The 23,091-nt window shown below is 45.6% G+C and overlaps 2 protein-coding genes across 2 annotated transcripts in view; both read right to left on the reverse strand.

The window, feature by feature from the left end:
- The window catches only part of agbl4 (AGBL carboxypeptidase 4), a gene marked incomplete in the record, with an annotated part of 238,584 nt that overhangs the window by 54,461 nt on the left and 161,032 nt on the right, over positions 1-23,091 (reverse strand).
- bend5 (BEN domain containing 5) lies at positions 1,932-14,862 on the reverse strand. The gene is made up of 6 exons (XM_030372608.1): positions 14,572-14,862; positions 13,469-13,599; positions 12,253-12,838; positions 9,290-9,438; positions 7,645-7,858; positions 1,932-6,873 (listed from the first exon to the last, which is right to left on the reverse strand). Exons 1-6 carry the CDS (start codon positions 14,753-14,755, stop codon positions 6,677-6,679), a joined length of 1,461 nt encoding a protein of 486 aa, XP_030228468.1. The 5' UTR covers positions 14,756-14,862; the 3' UTR covers positions 1,932-6,676.

The following is a 23,091-nucleotide window of genomic DNA, read 5'->3' on the forward strand; positions in this document are numbered from 1 at the left end:
GTGTTACAGGTTTAACAAAGACATATACACGCTTGATCCAATACTGCTTACATTTTGTGTGAATGTGGAGCAAGTCTTTAAGGGAGTTGAGATGGGGCCATGGACATTTTAACAGCGTCTCATATCGTTGAGGCCTTGACAACAGGCCTCACATGGGATAAGTTCCATTTCTTCTCAAACCTAATCAACACTGCGTTTGTTCCAACTTGGTAAAGACCTTACTGTAATTACCTGATCATCGCCAGAGAAGAGATCCATTACATAAACATATACAGCTCAAACACGTCTTTGTATGTTTGCTTTCTTTTGACTTCTACAAAATTATAACAGGGTAGCTATGTTCAGCGCAGATTCTAAATTTTACTCTTTCCACTCAAGGTTCACAAGCATATTCCCCTTCTCTGCAGATGAACGGTTAGCTCCAGTGTACAGTAAGTAGAGGCAGTGGAAAGTCTCCAAGTCAAAATATGCACACAATACAACCGACCGAAATTGTGTGTGGAAATTCGGTTTGACAGAGGCAGAGTCTTTTCTACCAACCCAACCTTACATCCCACATAAACAACACCTGAATCACAGTAGAGAGGGATATGCCTGTTAATCTTCATGGTCACAGAGAATTAAGATACACACACGCAAACACACATATACGATAGTACAACTAACAGGAGGACTACAAAAATGAGCGACATACTTCAAATACTTTTGGTGCTCTGATGGAGCTCAACATCTTGGTGGATTACATTGATGTCACTGGCCAGTGTGAGAGGAATGAGATGCACACCCAGCAAGTGAAATATAATCACCCTAAAGCCTTGTGACGCTGTAAAGCTGTTCTGCGCTGTGCCTAGAAAAGCAAAGATCAGGTTCACAGTCGTTTGTCAATGAGAAAAGCGCTTGGTGGATACATATATTTAAATAATAATCATATTTACTTATATAGACTTAGATATATTCATATCTGATAATTATTTTCTTTAAATTCAGCAGCAAAAAGGGAAAAACAGTGGGTGATTGGCAATCCTGCAACAGCGCTTCTGATTGATAAGAATTGCCCTCAGGTCAATAATTCATGGTCTTTCCACTCAAGTTCTCACCGTCGTACAAAACCTATTCTAAACAAACAGCACAATAGTACAGTTGAATCTTTGTCAAGTAGGATCCTCTTTGGTACGGACACTACGTACATTCCTAAACTCCCATCACCTCACTTGTTATAGCTGGACATAAACACTATGAAACTATGTAAAACCATGTTCTGTGAAACCAAGTCTTATGAAGCTATTCTGACCCGAGTAGAATACATTTTGCAGAGATCCAAAGCCGTGGATGAAAAATGAATATAATTTGTTTGGGGAGAATGAAGCATGCAACCAGTGAAATCACATTCTTGTTCATGGAATTGCCATCTGAGTGTGGACTAGTCCTGTTTGTATCTAGTGTAGCCTGATCTAGTTATATAGAAATGCATATTTGTCATACCTGCAATAAAGTTTAATAAGTAAACAGTTAGGAAATATGTAGATGCTGATGAATCCATTTTGAGGTACTGGAATCTCCTGCACGTTTGAGTCCAGGAAAAGTATTGCATGACCAATATTTGGATGGATAGTAGACAGATTGTAAGAGTATTTTTTTAAATGTATGTATATATATATATTACATATATATACACACATATAAATATATGTATATATAATATAAATAATATATAATTAGAAATAAATATATATATGTAAATAAATATATGTATTTATTTTATAAATATCTATATATGGATAAATATATATGTATATAGATATAAGTATTCATATAGATATATCTATATACATAAATATATATATATATATATATATACACACACATTTAAGTGATTATATAATTTTGGCTTAACATTTCATAAGCTTGATTAACTGACAAGATACGGGCAATTCACACACATTAGTAACAGAGCTGTATTTATGCCGATAAAAACATAGAAAAAACATAGCACCATTTGAGGTCCGATAGACAGATCGGTTAGAAAACCTGTTTGCTGGTAGCACCGTCGACCAGTTGAAAAATCTCAAAAGCGGAACACAGACAGACACGCCCACCAACAGAGCAAAAAGAGCAGAGATAGACACCTAGAGGACACCCCGTCCCCACGCAGACAACCAATTACAGCAGCGCGTATTAAAACTGACCCGTCCCCCTCGGAGTACGCCAAGACTCTCCAGAGTACTGAGGTGTTTTGAGAAGTTTCATATACTGTACATGTTAAGAAGAGGATAATCAGGTATAACTGTTGCATGAGCGTCTTTCATTTTTTTTTGTGTTTTTTTTTTTTTGTTTCTTTTGTTAAATACACGTATATTTGTTTTACAGTCACGGACGAACGGACACCAGAGTAGCAATGAGGTAGGACGGTAAAAGCAAGATGAAGTAGAACCGGTTTTGTGGATTGTATACAACGTTTGCCGCACAACTTTTGTCGAAGTACGGGTGCAAGGGGTAAAAAGAAACCAAAGAAAACAAAATAAAAACACAGGGGCTCATTTTATCAATCTCAGGTAAGTCTGACACGGCGTCTCGCGTCGAAAACCACGACCAGTCTTCGGCGCAGGCAGGCGATGCGACACAGAGCCCTGTCGGGAGATTCTAGCTAAGACTGATATCTACAACATCAACCTGTCAAACAACGACCCCCCTAAATAAAAACTAATATCACAAAGCTGCTTTGCTTGTGCAGATTAGACAAGACAGGATTTCACAAGATAAGCCTGAACACAGAAAGTTCCACAGTGCGCATTTTGTACATTTCGGAATTCTTTATATTATTCTAACGCCCTACCCCCCCTTGGATAGAGCGGTGGTGCGATGGGGGGGCAGGTTGTCTCCCATTGTGGTGACCCCGGCTGTTGATGGTCCTACCCCCCCCCCCCCCCTGCCCTGGTCTGTGATGGTGCTGGATGGCAGCGTGGATGCTGTAAGCTCTCGTCGCTGTCGACGTGTGTGTTGCTCATGTGCTGCCTGAGCCCAGATTGTCCTCGACATGGGCCTTGCTACAAGAGACAGGGTCTGGCCTCACAGTTGCAGATAAGGCTAAATATGGGTAATAAATAAAAAGAAAAAAAAAAACTTTGACGCAGATTTGATCTGCCGGAGATGTTTTTCGGTTAAAGGATTACTACCACCGGTAGTAATCCAACCGCAGGAATCCAGCCTTTGATAAACAACTCAACATGACAGTGGCTGTTATAGCTATCTTGAGCACTGTTTACAAACTACCAACCCTTTTTTTTGGCAACAGAAAATCAAAACCAAAGTGACAACAGCGTTACAGAATCTCAGCAAGGTTTGTCTTAACACAGCAGAAAACGTTTTGTTTAAATACACTATTTTAGCTGCAAGTATTAGTTATACATGCTGATACTTTGTACATACACCATGAAAGGGAGAGATCTGAAATCAAACCATATATATAGATATAGATATACATTATAGATCTAATATGACACCTTTGTGGTGGATTAAGATTTGTTTAGCGCTAAAACATTGGCAAGGGCCAGTCTTGTGCAAAAAATCTGGCTGATTCCTCAGTCAGTCACCTCATTGTTACCTTTATCCCATTCACCTCTCAACACTTTGGCTTTAGAACCACTCACTGGTAAAAAATACTCCATTATCTGTACAAACCTCTGTCATTCCTCACCTAGCATCTTTACACGGTACATAAGCACACTATTCAGTCAATGTAAATATTACATCGCTGAAGACCTTAGATCGGGCTATCTAATTATCAGGTGGTACATCGAGAATGTTTCGGGCCCTACAAACCCGCTTGCCGGTAAAACTACAACAACACTAGCGAATAAATCGACTCAGGTCAGGGGAGAGTCTGTTAAGGTTCAGGAATCTAGTTCCCTTCTGACACGCCTTGCCCGCCAGACTTGACGTCTGGGACGTCTTGTCCTGCGAGGGCAGACAGCCGGTCTCACTGAGCGAAAAGCTATTTCTCACCTTTTCCCATTCACGCTCAACAACAATCCCGAACCAACAGGTCCTAAGGTGCTTCTTAATTACACAACGATCGCTGGGCCTTACAATTCTATAAAGATAGAACAAATAAAAAGGAAAGAAATGATACAATAATATGTCATTTTGGACAATTACACAGTTACAACTCTTTTAAGTTTGTTGAATTGTACCAGGGTTTAAAGTGCATTCAATGTAAATGATTTGGATCGAGCTAGCCGTCTACTGCATCTCGACCCAAGTAGCGCAAAGCTCGAACCCTACGATAGATCCTCATCTCGTTTTTTACCGAAGTGGACTGTCAGGGGAATTTAAGGGGAAGACCTATCCGTCACCCGTTGAGCGAATCACATCACAACCCAAGATCAATGCATTATACATTTCTAATCACTCAGTTTCATATGCTAGGAGGCAGCCTCGTCTGTGTTCAACACAGAGCACGTCACAGCTTTGAGAGGGAACAACACTTTTCTTTGATCTCTCGTCTGCGTGTCAACGCCAACACACCACCGTTTGGACACAATAAGAAGCTGAAAGCCAAACGATTCTCCTGACAGATATCCTCAAATCAAATAAAAACGTCACTTTGATATAACCGGCCAAAATAAAACTGCTGATGCCGTGGGTTAAAGGCGACGGAACTAGACACCGAAAATATAAACTTTATAAAAATTAAATTTTATGTACACTAAAATGTCACCGAAATATGGTAAGCCTAACAAAAAAAAAAAAGTCCGATTAAAAACGTCCCATACATCGACAAACTGAACCAAACTGCAAACAAACAAACAACTCTTAAAGAAAGAGAGAAAGATACAGAGAGAGAGCGAGAGAGAGAGAGAACGAGAAGGAGAGAAAATAAGACAAACAGAGAAAGGCTTGACGGGCATCTCCGCAGCAGATTCACAGTTAGCCACCTTAGGTCACAGTAGAGATTTCAATCTGCAGCGTTTAGTTCCAGCCTGCAAACAGCCACACAAACCATTCAGGAATCTGGACACAAACAAACAAGGGAGGAGTAGAGGAAAAACAAACAGCGACCCGACACTAAATGACTCAACAGGAAAAAAGAAAAAGAAAAACAAAAAAAGGGGGAGACATTTCCAAAGTTCTGATGGTATGGCTTAAAGGAAGTTATCACAAGGGCAACGTCTGCCTGTCCCTTTGGAAGAGTCTGGGAATAGAAGAGGATGGGGGGGAGGGGGTTGAAGAGGGCCCAAAACAAACCCCTGCCATCGGTACAGGAAGGCTTCACAGACCGCATCACCCGCCTCTAATACTGCCTTCATCCAGCGCCTCGCACGACCGCACCGGCGCTGTTAAACTAGGGGCCTGTCGCTCCGCAGAGCCGGCCCACCCTGGCTCTTCACCCTGGCTAGGAGATGCGGTGACCTGCCACCGGGAGGGTGACCTGCGCCACTCGCTATACACTATCACAGCTTACTCGAGGTCCGGGGATGCACTAGGGCCATCCCGGCGGTGATCCCAATCTATTATAAATCTATTGTAAGGCGATTCCTGGCGTTAATATGCGTCGTATGCACCACCCAACCCCCAACCCCACATAAAAAAATAATAATCCATTAGGCAATCACAGCATCTGTTCTGAACAAAGATAACTAAAAACTTATTTAAAACTAGCTCACATTTTCGGAGAACTGTTTGGAGCAGGGGGAACAGCAGACTGGTTTTGTAGTCAAGTCAAAGCAACAGAAACATGAAACGTTGCTTCACAACAACTGCCTCCGAAACGGGATCTATCTCAATCTGAATTCCCCTCTCACGAATGACCGCATTAATTTATCTATTGGCAACACAATATCCACCTTCCCCATTGGCTTATTCAGTAATTAAGACCCTGTAGTCAAAGTGCTTCTAGATATTCCTCACCGTTATTTCACACCACTGTCCATCAAACACACGGAAATCCTCAGCAATCACCATGCAACGGTGATCCCCACAAATGGCTAACTTCTCACTCAACACACACACACACACACACACACACACACACACACACACACACACACACACACACACACACACACACACACACACACACACACACACACACACACACACACACACACACACAATATACCGTATTCATATACCGCAACTGCTCATAAGCATCTCACAGAGAGGAGAAACGCGTCATTCCTCGAAAACTGCAAGACCCTGTTCTGACACTGAGTGACTCTCTACCTGACCAATCACGCCCTGCAGAATCCGCCTTGCGTCGCACACAAACGCCGTTTCCGAAAACAAACAGAGACCAATATCTGAAGACCCCAAACTCTAACAGTTATAAAATATTCACACCACTGTTCCTAGGCGCTTAGCGCGGTCACACGGTCCACCGAGCTGATTGGCGGGTGAAGCCGTCTGCAAACTCCTAGGGGCCAATAGGGGATGCTGAAGGAGGGCCACGGTTACCAAAATAAATAAATAATAACAGTAAAAAAAAAAAAAGAAAAAAAAAAGAATATAGGAATGCTGCTCATATCACAGGGTACGACCCCCCCCCATCCCCGGTCCCCACCACCTACAACCCGCCCCGTCGTCTTCACACCGCGGCCCACAGAGAGAGAGACAGAGAGAGAGAGGGAGAGAGGGAGAGAGGGAGAGAGAGATAGAGAGAGAGGGAGAGAGAGGGACGCTACATGGCGTCGTAGGCGTAGTTCTCCATCTTGACCGTCTGCCTGATGAGCAGCTTGGACTCGCGACGCTCCTCGTTCTTGATGGACTTGTTGATGTCCATGATCTTCTCGCAGATGTACTTGTTCACCTTGGAGAGTCTCTGCGTGATCTCGGCGCTGTCCGCCGTCTCCTGGGACACGCGGTCGTACAGACACTCTGGGGGGAGGAGGAGAAGTGTGTGTGTTTACCGTGTGATCTTCAATAGGGCGAGTACGCAATAGTGATCTACAGATGTATCGGCCGATATTTGAGATTTTTGAATATATATTTATTACATTTTTCCCGGCATGATTTTTTTTTTGTTATCATTATTGTGTAATTTTTATGACGTAAATTGAGGGAGAAAAAGCAGTTTCGGCTCCAAATATCGGCTTTCCTAAAAAAATCCATATCGGTCGATCCCCTAGTAGCATGCATCAAAGGACGGCCGTACGACCTGTCCGACCGCATTAGCCCCGCCTTTGAGGCCCATCCTCCACGGGCCTCAAAGGTCACGGGTCGCGTGTGTTGACGCCCTCCTACTTGCTTTACCCTTGCAGCTCGCGATCTTGTTGCTCTTCAGGACCTACCCACCCAGCCTGAACCCTCTTTAGCTTATCCCCGTCCACACGGTTCATGTGGCCTTTTCTGTCCTTATGCTGGTGGTCCAACCCCTTTTGACTAGAGTATCTCTAGCCTTGCGCGTCCGACTGAAGGGGCACCCCCCGCCTGACCAGAGCCCCTTAGCAGAGCATCTCTACTTTAGCGTGTCTGACCGAGTGGGGGTAGCCCACTACGCCCTTGCAATATATGTTTAAACTCAAAGGACGTTTGCACCGGCGGAGTCAAGAGGTGGACTCTCTCTCAGCTTAAAACAAATCCGCGCAGGGCAAGGGTTTAGCTGTCCGCGGCTGGCAGGGAACCAGCCCTCTGGGGCCGTGGCCTTACCTCGGACTATCTTTAACTTGCTGGGTGAGAGCGGGGGTTTGGGCAGCGCGTCCTTCTTCTTCTTGGTGGCCACGCCGGTGACGCTGCGGTTCTTCAGGGTCTCCGTGCCCCAGATCATCACCGCCAGGTTCTTGGTGAACTTGGAATCTCCCTGGGTGCGCTGGAGCTGGTGCCACTTCTCCTCCTCCACCCAGATGCCCCCTCCTAGATGGACCTGTGGGGGACGACACCGCCCAGATCAGTACACATACATGTGCCCGAAACACACACACACACACACACACACACACACACACACACACACACACACACACACACACACACACACACACACACACACACACACACACACACACACACACACACAGCAACTGAAAGTGTTAGGGAATGAACTCAGCGACACTGTTGGAACACCCTAATCCCCACTGGTTTAAATCCAGACTGGTTTTTAATCCAGACTGGTTTAAAACCACTCCGATCACACAGAGATTAATGACCCCGGCCAGCAGGGGCGGATCTCCTTTAACCAGCTCACACTCCATCCAATTAGGTAAGGGAACACAGGAGAACATAATCAAAACTCTGTTTGAAGCTGACATAGTCTTCAGTGTGTACTGTGTCGTTTTATGCGGAAGTCTGCAGAAAACTTCACGACGACAGGATCACCTAGGCAGCGTTCTCTAGGCAATCGGTGTGAGCAAACGTATCACAGGGCATCATTGACTGCCCCCCGTATCCTCACCTCACTTATCAGTGCAAAGTCTTTAGGCTCGCATCCAAAGGGCTTTTTCCCTGGGCAGCTCATGTACTTAGGGCCCCCAAGCCAGCAGACACAAGCTCTCAAGTTCAACACACACACACACACACAAACACACACACACACAAACCTGTCAGTCACTTTAAATTCCTCTGCTGAAAATAATTAATACGGGGTCCCTGATGTAGGAGGAGAGTTCTAATTTGCTTGTGTTCTTCACGCTTCACGTGGCTACGGGCCCCAGAGCTTGTAGTACCAATTCCCCCCTGTCATCCGCCGACAGGACGACGGCTGAATTACGGTGTTTGGGGGGCGCAGAGAACCCTAACAGGCTAATAAACACTGATGATGGTGGTGGTGGTGGTGGTGGTGGTGGCCGGCAGAAACAATAATAATCCTCTCAACCTTGTTTACCTGCTCGGGTAGGGCGGGCGGCCGCAGAAGGGGGTAAAATAACTCGAAAAAACTAGGGCTGATTAACTTCAACACCGTGTTCCCTGAAGTTCACGCGTGTTGAGAGGAAATAGGCCGCTTCCCATTAAATCACGCCATCTCCACGGACGCGCACACAAACAAAACGCCCACAAGTGGCCGGGCGGCGGTGAGCCAAGGACAAAGGAGGAGGAACGGAATGGGATCACGGGGTTAACGGGGGTTAATCTCAAATTATAGCTCCACGATAAGGGAGAGGAAACCAAGACGGGGGGGAGGAAAACGGTGGAGGAGAAAGGGTCGCCCATCGCGGCGAGAGAGAGAGAGGGAGAGAGACGTGGCAGAAGGAGCCGTGAGTCATGTCTGCTATGAACAATGATGATGAGGAGGAGACGGAAAAGGAGAAAGCCAATTAAATCAAAAAAAGGGCGGATACGGTGGCGCGGTGGGACTGACCTTGCCGTCGTTGCAGGTGTACACCGCTCGCGGAGACGGCGAGTGGCTGGAGCTGGTGTTGGCTTCTTCCCTGCTCATCTCCTGGACCTCTACAATGGGCTCCACCGCCTCCGCCTTCATTGTCTGAGTGCCATTGTCATGCATGGGCTCTAGGAGACGGGAGGGTGAGAAGAAGCCATATTTGTAGTCGGGAGTACACAAATCCTGAGTCTGAAATGATTGAAAGGATTAATAAAAAAACTACAACACTACTCAGGGAAAAATCACAACTGCGTTGACCTGGGATGCGTCTCAGTATCAGCGGTTCCCCAGCAGAAGGTGGCCAGGGGGGGTTTTCCCGATTTCTAACCTTGGAACGCCGCCTGCCTGACTCCTTGCTTACCAGCTCGGGGCCAGAATACCCGGTACCGGGAGACAGCCGGTTATTTTAGCCCAGTGGCTAAAGCTAAGCTGACTTGGTGGCGGGCCACTCTAAGCTCCAATTTAGCTGATGAGTTTTAATATTGGTCGGTGCACTCCATCACCTGCCGACCGTCGCCCTCGGGTGCTGTAATCTTCAGCCTGTCCTTTAGATGTCATGCCAGTGGGCCGGCCAGCCAGTGACATCCCACAGGGGACAAAGGCCTGATGCAGCCACTTGCCAGGCCCGGGCCTGCCATTTGTTAGAGAGCTGTGCCGTTCATGGATACCTCATGTCCTCTTACTCCACCTCACCCTCTATGCACCACTGAGCTTGTGCAGACAAATGCAGCTGGACTCCCGTCTGGATGACTATTTTTGTATTGTGAAATACATCAACAGGAAATATTAAGCAAAACAATCAAACCTATCCCAGATGGAACAGTCCAGCCACAATATTTATTTATCCTAGTTATTCTGAAATAAAAAGGCCTATTTTTGGACCAGGGAAACCACCAGTCCAGCCCAGTCCAGCTGTGGGGAGGTTTTTGTTTTGTACACCTCAAGTCAAGTAGAGTCAGTCAACTTTGTAAAAAGAAAAAAGAAATACAAGGGGAGATCTTATGTTTTCCAGTCATATGGACTAAAAGACAGTTACTGTTCCAGTTACTTTGGGCCAGCACCAGCCAATCGCACATGTTGCCGTCTGTTGCATCTCATGCTGCGATATGTCTTATCATTAATGTGCCCACCAAGGCTGTCAGCTGATTCACTTTGATTTCAGCACCCAGTGAGACTTCCATTTAGAAGAGAAGTCCTGGTTCAACTCAGAAGTGTGCCAACAAGACCCTTTTCATAGCTCCAAATCGAACAACCCTTTTCTCATAACAAGCATTTCCTAGCTTCAATAGTAACAGGCTAATGTTGTTCACATCACTTCCACATCTAATTTCTCCAACTTGTGCCAGCGTCCTAACATCCCCTCGCGGCATTATGCAAAGCACATGTTAAGAAGTTTGTCTAGCGAGCATGAATTATGGCCCTCTCAGACGGTTTAAGCCCCAGGGCTGAGCCTGTCACTGCCAGGAATGAGCCCTTCTGCTTGACACCTTGAAGAGCTACGTTTGCTCAACATTTCTCATTGCACTGCAGCCTGGTTGTGAATTGATTGCTTGACTATTCACACTGGAACATTGCGATTCACACTAGAACATTGTGAATAGTCTACAACGTTGAGGCAGCCAGATCCATCTAATAAGTTCCTAGAAGTGGCTCTGATTGAAAGCTAGCGTCTACTGTGGGAGTTGAGAAACAGGCTCCAAAGAATGACACGATAGTGTCATGTGATTCAATATTAGTCCGGGCCTTGTTTGAAGAAGCAGGATTTACAGGTAAAGTTGAGTAAGAAATCAGAGGAAGCCACAATTTTCAGTTTCAGTTTCAGATACCAAGATAACACTACTTTCAGTTGAGCTAACGTGACGACTCATGCTATGAACTAGCCTGACATAGCCAGACCAATTCGCAAATGCAGATTAGTATGGAACCTCTCAGTTCATTTTCAAAGAGTCATTCCCAACGGTTGCAGACCAAAATTCCTCTGGAATCAATTGGATGGACCTACAACCAAACAGAGTAATGAAACGCGTGACAAATCAGTCACAGCAATCTTTGCTGTTTATGAAATGCCTCACTTTTCTTAAAAAATTAACTATTAAAAAATAATAGATTAAGGCCGTAGTCAGACAAAGAAAATCTTGGCTTACTGAATTTCATCATACTGTTCGACCAATCGATTGGTTGGAAAGAAATTAAATCTGCACTTTATCTTAGATTAACTTAATCTGCCACAGAGCACTGAGCGCATTCTACCTGGTAGCCTCAATAGCATGTGATTACTGTGTGAAGGAAGACCGTGGCTTTCAGATCCACTCTTGGTCCAAATCACTCAAACATCAGATACATTGTTCTGCATTTGTCGCTCCAGTCCCCAAAAATAATGGATTAAGAAGCGCTTCTCTCCTTATGAAAGTAACACCAGCGATTGTCCAACCAATGAGTGTATGGTCGGACAAGAGGCCAGAAGTTGGCAGCCCTAATTAATATACCATAATAATACACCTTTTGTTATTTTAACCACCAAATAAAAACAAAACAACTGTCTCCAAACCCTAGATAGGCCTCAGTTAACCTTGCAGAGCCAGCTCCTCCAAGTTGACGTAGCGCTAATGATTGGAACAGGCTGTGACTTTAACCAATAAAAGCACTGAGTTCAGGTCGGCTTGGGAATACACTGATCAATCACAATTTGAGGGTGATAGAGTATGGCTTTGAGCCTATCATGAGAGTGCATTTTCCAGGTTCAACCCTTTTGAGATTGAGTGAACAAGTTCCCGGAATTTAAATCAGCTGCTCTGAATCCGCAGGAAGGTGCATGCTCTATTCAGAGTTTGGGCTAAGGTTAAAGATATCATAACCTTCTACTTTGGTCCCTGATATTGATAGAAAATTCTGATGTGCGTGTGTGTGTGTACGCAGGCATGTGCGTGTATCTCGCCTCTCACCGCTGCCCAGCCTCATGAGAAGCACGTCCTGCAGCCGCCTGTTGAAGTCCCTCAGCTCCTTGACCTCCGTCAGCAGGCTACCGTACTCCTTCAGCTTCTTGGCCTGCTGCACCAGCTGCCTCCGCGTGCGCTCCAGCTCCTGCTGCAGCCTCCTCATCTCCTCCTCCTGCTGCCTGTAGCTGTGCACTAGCTCCTCGTACAGCACCCGGGGCACTGCGCCCGCCGCCGGCGCCAACGACTCCTCTGACCCGCAGTCCGTCTCCGCATCGTGCTGCCGCCGCTGTTCCAGCTCCTCTGGATGTTCCTCTCCTGGGAACTGCTGCTGTTGCTGCTGCTGCTGCTGCTGCTGTGGCTGTCGCTGGTGGTGGTGGTGGTGATGGTGGTGCTGATGGAGATGCTGTTGCTCCCCTTCCGTGTCTTCATCTTCGTAATACCCGTCCTCCTCCTCTTCCATGAGCCGGTCTTCCTCCAGATAGTCCTCGCCCTCCGTGCAGGAGCTGGCGGCGTTCCTCTCCAGCCGTGCCACCACTGCCGCCAGGCTCTTTGAGGAGGTCGAGGTAGGGCGGCCGTGGTCCTGGGGCGAGGCCTACGCACCAAAACAACCAAAATCCAACTAAAGTTTCCCCAAGATAAGGTCATTGATCTGGACTCACACAACCCCCGGACCAACCATCCAGTCATCTATGGTGTGACAGGGCAGTCAGATTAAAAAACATTTTTGGGGTTGTTACGACATGTCTTAATGTTTCCCAGACTAATTCAATAGGAAGAGTGGGAAGTGTCAGGGAGATCCTTGATGAGCCGCTCAGAGGATTTGTCTGAAAGGGCAGCTGTCCAGAGTGCTGAATTTGTGTTAATCCTGCATATGGTAAAAATAGTGTATGGGATTTTGGGCACTAGCCAAACATAAGCTAATGCCACACTGTATTATAAACATACCCATCATACCATGCTGTATCATGAACATATCCATGTTACACACGCATGCAAATAAACACACCCACACCATATGTAGTAAGGCAAAGAACTTCCTTATTACCTTGTGAATTACACTATTACACAGCTAGCCATCATGAAACGAGAATGTATGCTGCAAGCTACAGTTTCAATCCCATTGCCAATGTTTTTAGATATAAAGGAAAATGGTAATCATACACAATCCTCCTTCTATAAGAGGCTATTTTAGTCCCACTTCAAGTGTATGCTAATATCTTACCTTTTTATGTCTCAGAGGCAGCCTATCCTCTTCAAAATGGTTCTCAATTGAATTTCCTGAATATTTGATAGACATCTTGGGAATTTTCATCTTCTTTTGCATTATACTGTCTTCAAATTCCTCTACAGTCTCTGTAAAGTGCAGAGCCAAAGCAGCAAGCCAGAAAGTAAATGTGTCAGTGAACATCCAAACTGGTAAAAACTTTACATACAACCGTTCCTCCTGTATATTCCAGACTCTTACTTGATCCATGTGCATGACATAGTTTTCTTTAAAATAACACATTAACAATAAACAAGTAACACAACAAGTACACATTATCATTATTATTAAAAGTTGATCAAGCTTGATGCAAAGAAAAATAACTATATATCTGTCTGCTGCACTTAAACACAACTTATGCTTAAACAGCTTTGAAATGTAGCTAAAGACCCCAGCCTGCGGACGGTAATGAGGACTGAGCTTATGTTACCGAAGCCATGCAAAGCATACTGCTTTGACAGAATCCAGTGCATTGGAATTCGGCAGTTGTTGATGTCGCACTAAGCAGTGGGATACCACACAAAGTTAACCAAATAAGCGGACAAACTCGTTTCTAATCCACCCGAATATGTATGAAACGTGGCAACCAAAGGTTGTCATACGTGTTAAAAATACAATTTCAACTAAGGGTGAGCATGCCAGCATCCACGTTAGCTATCCGGCTAAAACACAGAGCGAGGCAAGGTGCTAACGTTAGCGGAGAGTTGTAAACAACGTCGAATGTACCGGGTTGCATGCCACGTAGTATGCAGGATAATCACCGGTCACTCGCCGCATACATACAGTGTCCGAACACTTTTCACTTTGGGTAACATATGACTAAATGACATTATGTCAAGATACGGCTAACTAGCTAACTTTAGCGCATTTAGCAAACGCAGCTAGCCATATCGCTGGCTAGCTGGACGTGATCTTGTTGTGGCTGTCAGTGCGAGATTCATGCTGCCCCGGTCTTGACAGATCAACCGAAACACATTTTCGGCTTCCGTGCACAACGATGTTATTCTGGAGACAAAGACACTGCGTTAGACAAAAGAAGTGTGGCTACCTAGCCAACTTACCTGCGAGCGCAAGGATCTGTGCTTCGCACGGCTGGCCTGTGCTGTCATTCTCTTCAGTTCTGTGAACCAGATACACCTTCTGATTATCAAAATCTGTTTTGTGCAGGGGTCTGAAGTCTTTCACATTTGAAATGGGTAATGCGTAGCACATGTCTTCATCCAAGAACCTCACAAAGGCATACATTATCTACTTATCTTTGGTCCTACACTTTGGATATGGTTGACAGTTTTTGCCTCTCTAAGTATTAAAAATATATACACAAGGGAGGGGAGTTCTGCGCTCGGCTACTCTGGTCTGGTCCCCATCACTGAGGTTCATCACTAGGCATTAGCAATGGACTTTGACAATTAAAGATAAGGAAAACGTCAATCGATATAACTATTTTTTAATACTTTATTTAAAGCGTTTTTTACGCAATCGGTTTACATATATGCTTCTTTCGTGTTTTCTATGTATTTATAAAATTTCGTTAATTAGCGTTATTAATGTAATGTAACTACATTACTGGAGTCTTTGCCATCAATGAACTCATCAATGAACAATGGCAAATGACAAGAATTGCATGACTCAGAACCCCTCTACTGTCCTTTTGTTTCAAATAAATTTGGCAGTTTAGGTACACTCAAGTGGGAATAAACCCCCCAAGATAACCACCTGCCGGGTGGAATTTGTTCTGTGACCAAACGTGAGTGCCTTTTGTTTTTCCAGAATACTCTTTTCATATGTCCCTTCATCGTCAATACTCGATTCCATCAGTCAGAATAGGATGGTTTTCCTAGCAACAGTCAGGTAGTTAAATATTGGGATGAATTCCTCTCTGCTGTTACTCTAACACGGAGCTCCACAGTCGATAAACTGCCCTAACTGTTTCGTTCTGCTTTTGACTGCCATAATTGAAAAGTAACTGATGCAGAACTGCGGATAGCTTTTCTCCTCTGTTTTGTTGTTTCATAGTTTGCTGGAATGGGTGGGTTATGATTATCTCAAATGCCAGGCCCCCCACAATGTGCAATCTCTCTGCTATACGATGGTTCTTCTTGTCAATCCTGTGTGTGTGTGTGTGTGTGTGTGTGTGTGTGTGTGTGTGTGTGTGTGTGTGCGTGCGTGCGTGTGTGTGTGGTGTGTGTGTGTGTGTGTGTGTGTGTGTGTGTGTGTGTGTGTGTGTGTGTGTGTGTGTGTGTGTGTGTGTGTCTGTGTGTGTGTCTGTGTGTGTGTGTGATATAATAACTATGACAGTGACTGCATTATTAATCACTCACTTATATATGTTATATAATTATATTCTCAAACTATGAAAAGGAGCACAATAATACAAACATTTAACCCTGGTTATTGCAAAATGTTGTTTCAAAAAACGTATTCAAGGAAAAATAAATGTTAATGGGTTGAAAATATTTTACGTTTAAATACAAATGCATTACATTATTATGCAGCATTACAGAGACAGAGGTATACATGGGAATGTAACCCCAATGCTGTGGTATAGTTGTCTCATATACAATATGTCTAACCAAAACCATGCCGTCAATATACTGAAAGGCCAGAGCGCAGGTGAGAGATGGGAGATTTAAGCATCTTCTTAACACGCCTAAGGGAGGATTACTGTTCATCTAATCTTCTCTTAAATGGCCCCACCGGCCCTCAAGGTTGGATATGCCACCGCTCAGCCGCTAAGTATCAGGTACCTACACTCTTCTAAGTGGCCAAACTTCCCAGAGTTAAGGTACCCGATACTTCCAAGTGGCCAAAGTTTGGGTGGCATACAGCCCTGTTTTAGAGTTACTGCACTATCCTTCTGCGGATCCGGCTGTTCGATCAAAAGCCCTACCACAGAGTAAGTGACCAGCGCAGCGACTAAAAAGCGACACAAAAAACATAAAAGTGTGTAATTCCACCAAAGGTACAAGATGACGAATACAAGCAAACTTTAAAACACATGCCAGTTGATTTTAAGGAATCCTTACGAGATAGCATTGCCAATCACGTCGTGACCCCTGGGTGTGTGCTGTCTCAAGATAAGCGGTGCTGTTTGTCGCAATGTTTCCTCTACGGCAGCGGTTGGTGGCGTGCGCACTGCAGTCGGGACAGAAGCCAGACATCATGTCCTACCTATTAGCTCCACGCTGCCAGGCTCATCTATCTTTATTGGCCATCCATTAGCCTGTATTAGAGGGAGACACATGATAATAGCAGTAATGATGTTGATGATGGAATTAGACTGCAGGGACGAACGTCATCGCCGCACCGTTGGGGCCCTGAATCATGAGGACAGACCCCGAGATGAAATCACGGGGCCCCGACGACGCACACACAGATGGATGGACGGATGGTACCAAACGAGCACTCCTCTGTGGGGGATGTGCGTACGTGTGTGTGTACTTGTGTGCATGTGTGTGTGTCAGTTGTGTGTATGTGTGTGTGTGTGTGTGTTTGTTTTTGTGTGTTTATATGTGCGGAAAAAAACAGTGTACAGGGTGTTAGTGTGGGTGTGTAGTGGGCCGGGACACAGCCCACACAGACAGCCAATCAAAATGCAGCACCTGTGCCAATCTGCGGGACGAACAGACGCTGGCACAGGTGCGCGTGATGTTTGGCAGCTGCTGGAGCCAACCAGAGAGATGGCATAAAGATGACAGACCCAGTGATGGCAGAACTCAGCCGGGCATCAAATGGACAGTAAGGAAGAGCAGGATTATTACAGCCAATTCCTGGAAAGACGCTTCAAGCATCGAAAAATCAAATGAAATCAGGACGACGGGATACGGTTTATAGAAGCTCCAACGACTTTGAAAGACGTTGAAAACGTCTACAGAGTAACCTTACTATACAACTGTTAAGGTTTGCATACTGGACCCACATTTCGGGCCCGGTATGCAGACGGTAATAACTGTTCCCAGTCAAGAGTAACGCCCGTTAGAGTCAGCTCACCGGTCTTTGGCTTATTTTACCTCTTAATTAGCTCCTCATGAATTACTAATCAACCGTGAAGTAGGCAGCCGCCAATTTAAAACGTGATAGTCCATGAAATGACCAGCAGAGACTCATACAAGCACATCAATTACCCATGCTGCAGTGCCCGAGGACAGACCTTTGAACTGATCGGGAGGGAGCGAGAGGTAAAGACAGAACGCCAGTGAGACAGAGAGATAAGAAAGTAAGACAAAGAAAGAGAGAGCGAGAGAGAGACAATCACGGAGACAGAGGGGAGAGGAGGGAGTGCAAGACGGAGACAGAGGAAAAGAAAGAGAATGACACTAAGGTGAGACAGAAAGAAAGGGAGGGAGACAGCGATAGACAAAGAAGGAAACAGAGGGAAGGAGACAGAGGGTCAGAGAGAGATAGAGAAGGAGAGAGAGAGAGGGAGAAAGAGAGAGAGAGAGAGAGAGAAAGAAAGAAGTGGAGAGAGTGCGAGAGAGTGACACATAGGTAACAAACGTACATAGACAAACTTTATTGAGTAAATCCTTTCATTAAGTATTTAGTCTGAGATCTTTGCGGGGATGACATCATGTGGTGCATTTGGCTTCACCCAGCCAGGAGACATTGATCTTCCTTTTAAAGCAACATAATGACCAAAACGGAAACATGGAGGGATCATATTTCAGCCCTGGTCAATTCAGTTCATTAGAGATGTTCTAGTGCCTGCTGGGGCCCAGTATTGAGCCATGCGAGTGTCACCGGGCTGTTAGCCTCTAGTTAACCAGCCACACACAGAGAAGTCATGAAACTGTAAAACACGTTGCCAATCGAACAGCAATCTACAGGGAATGAGCAGGGAGATTATAAACAATGGAGGGAAAAGGAACGATTTACAAGCTCCGTTGCTTCCCGTGTGGGACCCCAAGTTTGTGCTTCTCTGTCTGTCTGTTTGTCTCCCTGACCGACTGTCAGTCCGTCTGAATTTGTCTGTATTTCTGTCTGTTTGTCCGAGAGGGCAACAAATGTCAGACACGACACAGCCAAATCCTGAAAGTATGAAGGTAGATCCCGGGGTCTCCTTCAGAAGTGTCCCCTTAACCCTGATACTTTCACAACATCTCCATGCCTCTAATCTCCACTTATGGAAAGCCAGGTGAGCAGCAGCCACATGGGCTGGGGGGGGGGGAGGCTTTAGTACGTTGGAATGGAGCTCATCCTAATGGCATCAATCTCCATCCCTCTCCTCCCTCTCCCTCTCTCTCTCTCACTCACTCCCTCCCTCCCTCTCTCTCTCTCTCCCTTGCTCCCTCTCTCTCACTCTCTCTTGCTCCCTCTCTCTTCTCTCTGACAGCGGCCACGGAGGGCAAGGCCACTGGATGGGATTGAGGAGAGGAAGAGAGAGAGAGAGAAAGCGGGGAGAGAAAGAAAGAGTGGGCGACATTGGGAGAGAGAGGGAGAAAGGGGGAAAGAGAGGGAGATTAATAGAAGGAGAAAGAGGGGGGGAGAGAGATTGAGAGAGGGAGACAGAGGGAGAGATAAAGACAGAGAGAGAGAGAGGGGGGGGGAGGGAGATTGACAGAGAGACAGAGGGAGAGATAAAGACAAAGAGAGAGAGAGAGAAAGAAAGAAAGAGAGAGAGAGAGAGAGAGAGGGGGGGTGGGGGGGAAGCGAGACAGATGTGGCCGGCAGAGAGCCCCTCTGTGACGCGGCGTCTGACAGCAGGGAGCCGATGGGATTGGCCGAGGGACAGGGGCAGCGCTGCATGCTGCAGAGCAGCCTGCCTCACAGGTGCACAGCATCTGACAGATAATAGCAGATCAAGCCATGGCCAAACAGGCCTGTCGCCAAGCCAGGGAATATGGGGAGAAGAGGGGGGGGGGGGACCAGACAGTGGGATGGAGGAGGTGGTGGTGGTGGTGGGGGTGGTGGCTGGGTAGATGGGGAGATGGGGTGGTCTGGTTGTTTGGGGACGGTGGGGGGTTGTTGTCGGGAGGCAGAAGGCTTTGAGAAGCAGCGGTGTTTACTTTAGCCCCGACAACACACGCACACAAACATATGCGCACACACGTGCACGCACACACCTCCGTACACGCATGCACCCATTTGCTAGTCAAGGGCAGACAAGGTTGCTGCTGGAAATCCCTACACAGAATCACTGTGCAGCTTACTGTAGACTGGGTGGGAGAAGGCTGAGATGGATGGGAAGTTTAATGCAGACATAGGACGCTGTAAGAGTTTGAGGAATCACCTCGAACCTGTAAACTAATTTATAGCACTTCAGTGTATTGTTATTATCTTAAACGCGCTATTGTCTCGGCCGCTTTGTCTTTGTTTGGGTTTTTAATTTCTGTTGAGGAAGCAGTGAGTCTCTAGATCGCAATGAAAGTCATTTGTTTACTCCGAGGCAACTTATTCCCTGCCTTTGCTCATTCTAATTCATGTTTTTATTCATGTCCAAATCAGATTTTCATCTTGGTGTGCAAATCTATATAAGGAGTGTTGACGAATACAAAGGCCTTCTTTGTGTTAGTTCAACCGAAATACTGCTGACAGGGAGCTCTGCAAGTGCATTAGTTTATGACCGATGCCTTATCATAGCTCAAGACTGGTCAAAGCTTGGCTCGGTGTTGGCCAGGTAGATTTTACTGGCTTAATAAGCGACATGATAACATTATTATGGTGTGTGAAGTGTAATGTACCTAGAATGTACAATACAGGGAGACCCCGTTTTAAAGATGAACTTGGGACCATCGGACGCCACAGTTTTGGAGAGACAGCCGACGAAACACATCCGTTCATTCATTACTCAAAAGGTATGGTTAACTTCTCTGCTGCTGCAGAAAGCAGAGCACGTGATCTGCTGATCTGCCAGGTGCTATCGCAACAGGGACACACACACAAACGCACACACGCACACACACACACACACACACACACACACACACACACACACGCACAAACACACACACACACACACACACACACACACACACACACACACACACACACGCACACACACACACACACAGCATGCATTGGTTATTAATGAGCCATAGAGAAATAGCTCAGACAAACCATAACTGTATTGTCCACTAAGGAAGCAGGTAGGAGCAAAAACAAACACATAAATCTCAGAGCCAGACTGAAAGTCAGCAGCAGGATGGAACCACCTCCCAGTTTGCTTAATTTGACGGATCGCACGCTTAAACGCCACGCCCATAATTCAACCTCCTCAAACAAAACAATTCACAAGCACAGAGACAAATATCCAATCGATTACCTCAGGTGAACCTCTGTGGTTGTCAAAGGAGGACAGATGCATCCTTTGGATTTACTCAGCAGAACGCATCCACATGATTAATGTGGCCCTTCATATTTTTCCCCAAAAGTTTCTTTTTTAAGTGACAGCGAGACAAAGACAGAAAACAAAACAACGACACATGCACAGTGCGTTCCTCGCCAGACGATCTGCATCACTTTGGCATAACACAGATGTTTTTCCAAAAGATGATGTTAATGCCCAAATGAATTGCAGTCGGATTGCGCTGACCAGATCATGAGTCGACTAGAGTAGCTCTATGACTTGTTTTAATTCGTTGTTTAGACAGTACTGGAAGTTAATTGGGCTTTGGCAATTCGAAAAACATTCATTTAAACTCAATTATTCTTTAAAAAAGATCCACTTCCTGTGCCGACATCTTAATTCAGGTCATGGATGATCTAGATAATTGAGAAATATTGGCAAAAGTAGCCTCTTTCTCTTTGTCTCTCTCTATTAAACTCACTCGCACAAACACATAGACACAAACTCTATCATTCACACACTCAGTTGCGCTCTCTCTTAGACATGCTCATAGGCAAACTCTCAAAATCAATCCCAGTGCAAACTCACTCGCTGACACAAACTATCTCTGCCTCTCGCTCTCTCTCTTTATTTATTACACACATGCACACACATTCACATACACGAAAAATCTCTATCCATCACACACTCGCTCTCTCGGTTAGAAATGCTCACACCTCTATCACTCCCACTGCACAAACTCCCATACACAAAAAAATCTCTTCATCACTTACACACTCACTCTCACAAACTCTTTCTCGCTCACACAAACACACATGCTAACACACACACAGACAAAAAAAACACAAACACACACACACCACACGCACGCACACACGCACACACACACACCCCCACAACCACTACCAGAGAGCTGTTAGAACAGCTCTCTCCCCCAGCCGTGACACAGAGACAGAGCGGCATCAAGCTCCATTATCCAGTGCCTATGCTGTCGGACACAACAGGCTGCCCGGAACAAGAATCCAATCAGCGCTCTCGGGGAGGATTTGGTCCAGCGCGGCGCACAGCAACACTGGTGCCACGGCTGGGGACAAAGAAATAATCTCAGGGCTCACAGCCTGTTCACTGCTTGTTTACCGCCTGCTGACCAACGGCCACCAACACATATTTTCGCCTTAAGAAATGACCAAAAGAGCAAAAGTGTGATGATATGGTGTTGTTGTCACACACTGGGCATTTATTGACGTGGTCAACTGTGCGCACTTATGCATGGAGCCACGGTGAAACGGGTGATATCCACTTCTGTGAGTCACGCAGGCTGGCGGAGCTAAACAGAATAACCACAAAAAAAAAGCCGTCCTTAAATCGGGTTAAATGGGGTTTTACAATCAATTTGATAATGATTCGAATTTCGAATACTCATTTGGTGAAAGATATCTCACAATATTTCTCCTGACTGTACTTTGTCTCCTTGTCTCTTTATTCCTCCGCCCGTCTGTCTGCTGTGTGACTGGTGAATTATCGCCCTCATTCTCCATTCATTAGCATGCTGATGCTTATTTAGCCACGCTGCTGAGGAGCTTTCAAGAAAATCAACTGGAAAATAGTCAATACCAGGCGGCTACCAAGCCCCCCCTCCCGCCCTGTCTCCCTTCCCTTCTCCCCGCCATCCATTCCAGTCCTTTCTTTGTTCGCTTTGAGTTTTGTTTTCCCTCCTCCTACCCATTAAGATGAGAGGCAGAGTTTCAGAACCACGAGGTCAGATAAAAAATGCAAATGCGCGATGAGACTAGATGTAATTAGGCCCACTGAAAGGATGCATTTTTGTCATCTTTCTTGAACAGCTGCTTGGGTTTTCACAAAGTTGTGGTAGTATTTGATACTTTTTTGTTTTTCCCTCAATGGTTTGTCTTTGCTTTTGAATATGGCAGTTGCGAAAAATGGTGACTGTGTGACAGACATCATATCACTTTGAGCTCGTTATGACATTTCAACCAGTTAGGCCCAAAGAAAGATATTGGATCAGCAGGTAAGGTCAGCCCAGCAGGTTCTGCAGGAATGTTACTGGTTTTGTCCCACAGAGGAATGTGAGGTTGATGTAACACCTTGTTGAACGTGCCATGTTTAGAGGATCTCTGCCTTCTGTTCGTGAGTTGGCGGCTGCGTTTAGACAGCGAGTGCTGCGGCATCAAAAACGGTCATAGTGGCTCACACCATCGTCCTGGACGTTGAAACACGATTTCCGCTTTTCCTACTCAGAAAAAACACTGTGCAGTAAGAGCAACGTTACTCCCTG

Source organism: Gadus morhua, chromosome 12 (genome assembly GCF_902167405.1).
Source record: "Gadus morhua chromosome 12, gadMor3.0, whole genome shotgun sequence".
Lineage (NCBI taxonomy): Eukaryota > Metazoa > Chordata > Actinopteri > Gadiformes > Gadidae > Gadus > Gadus morhua.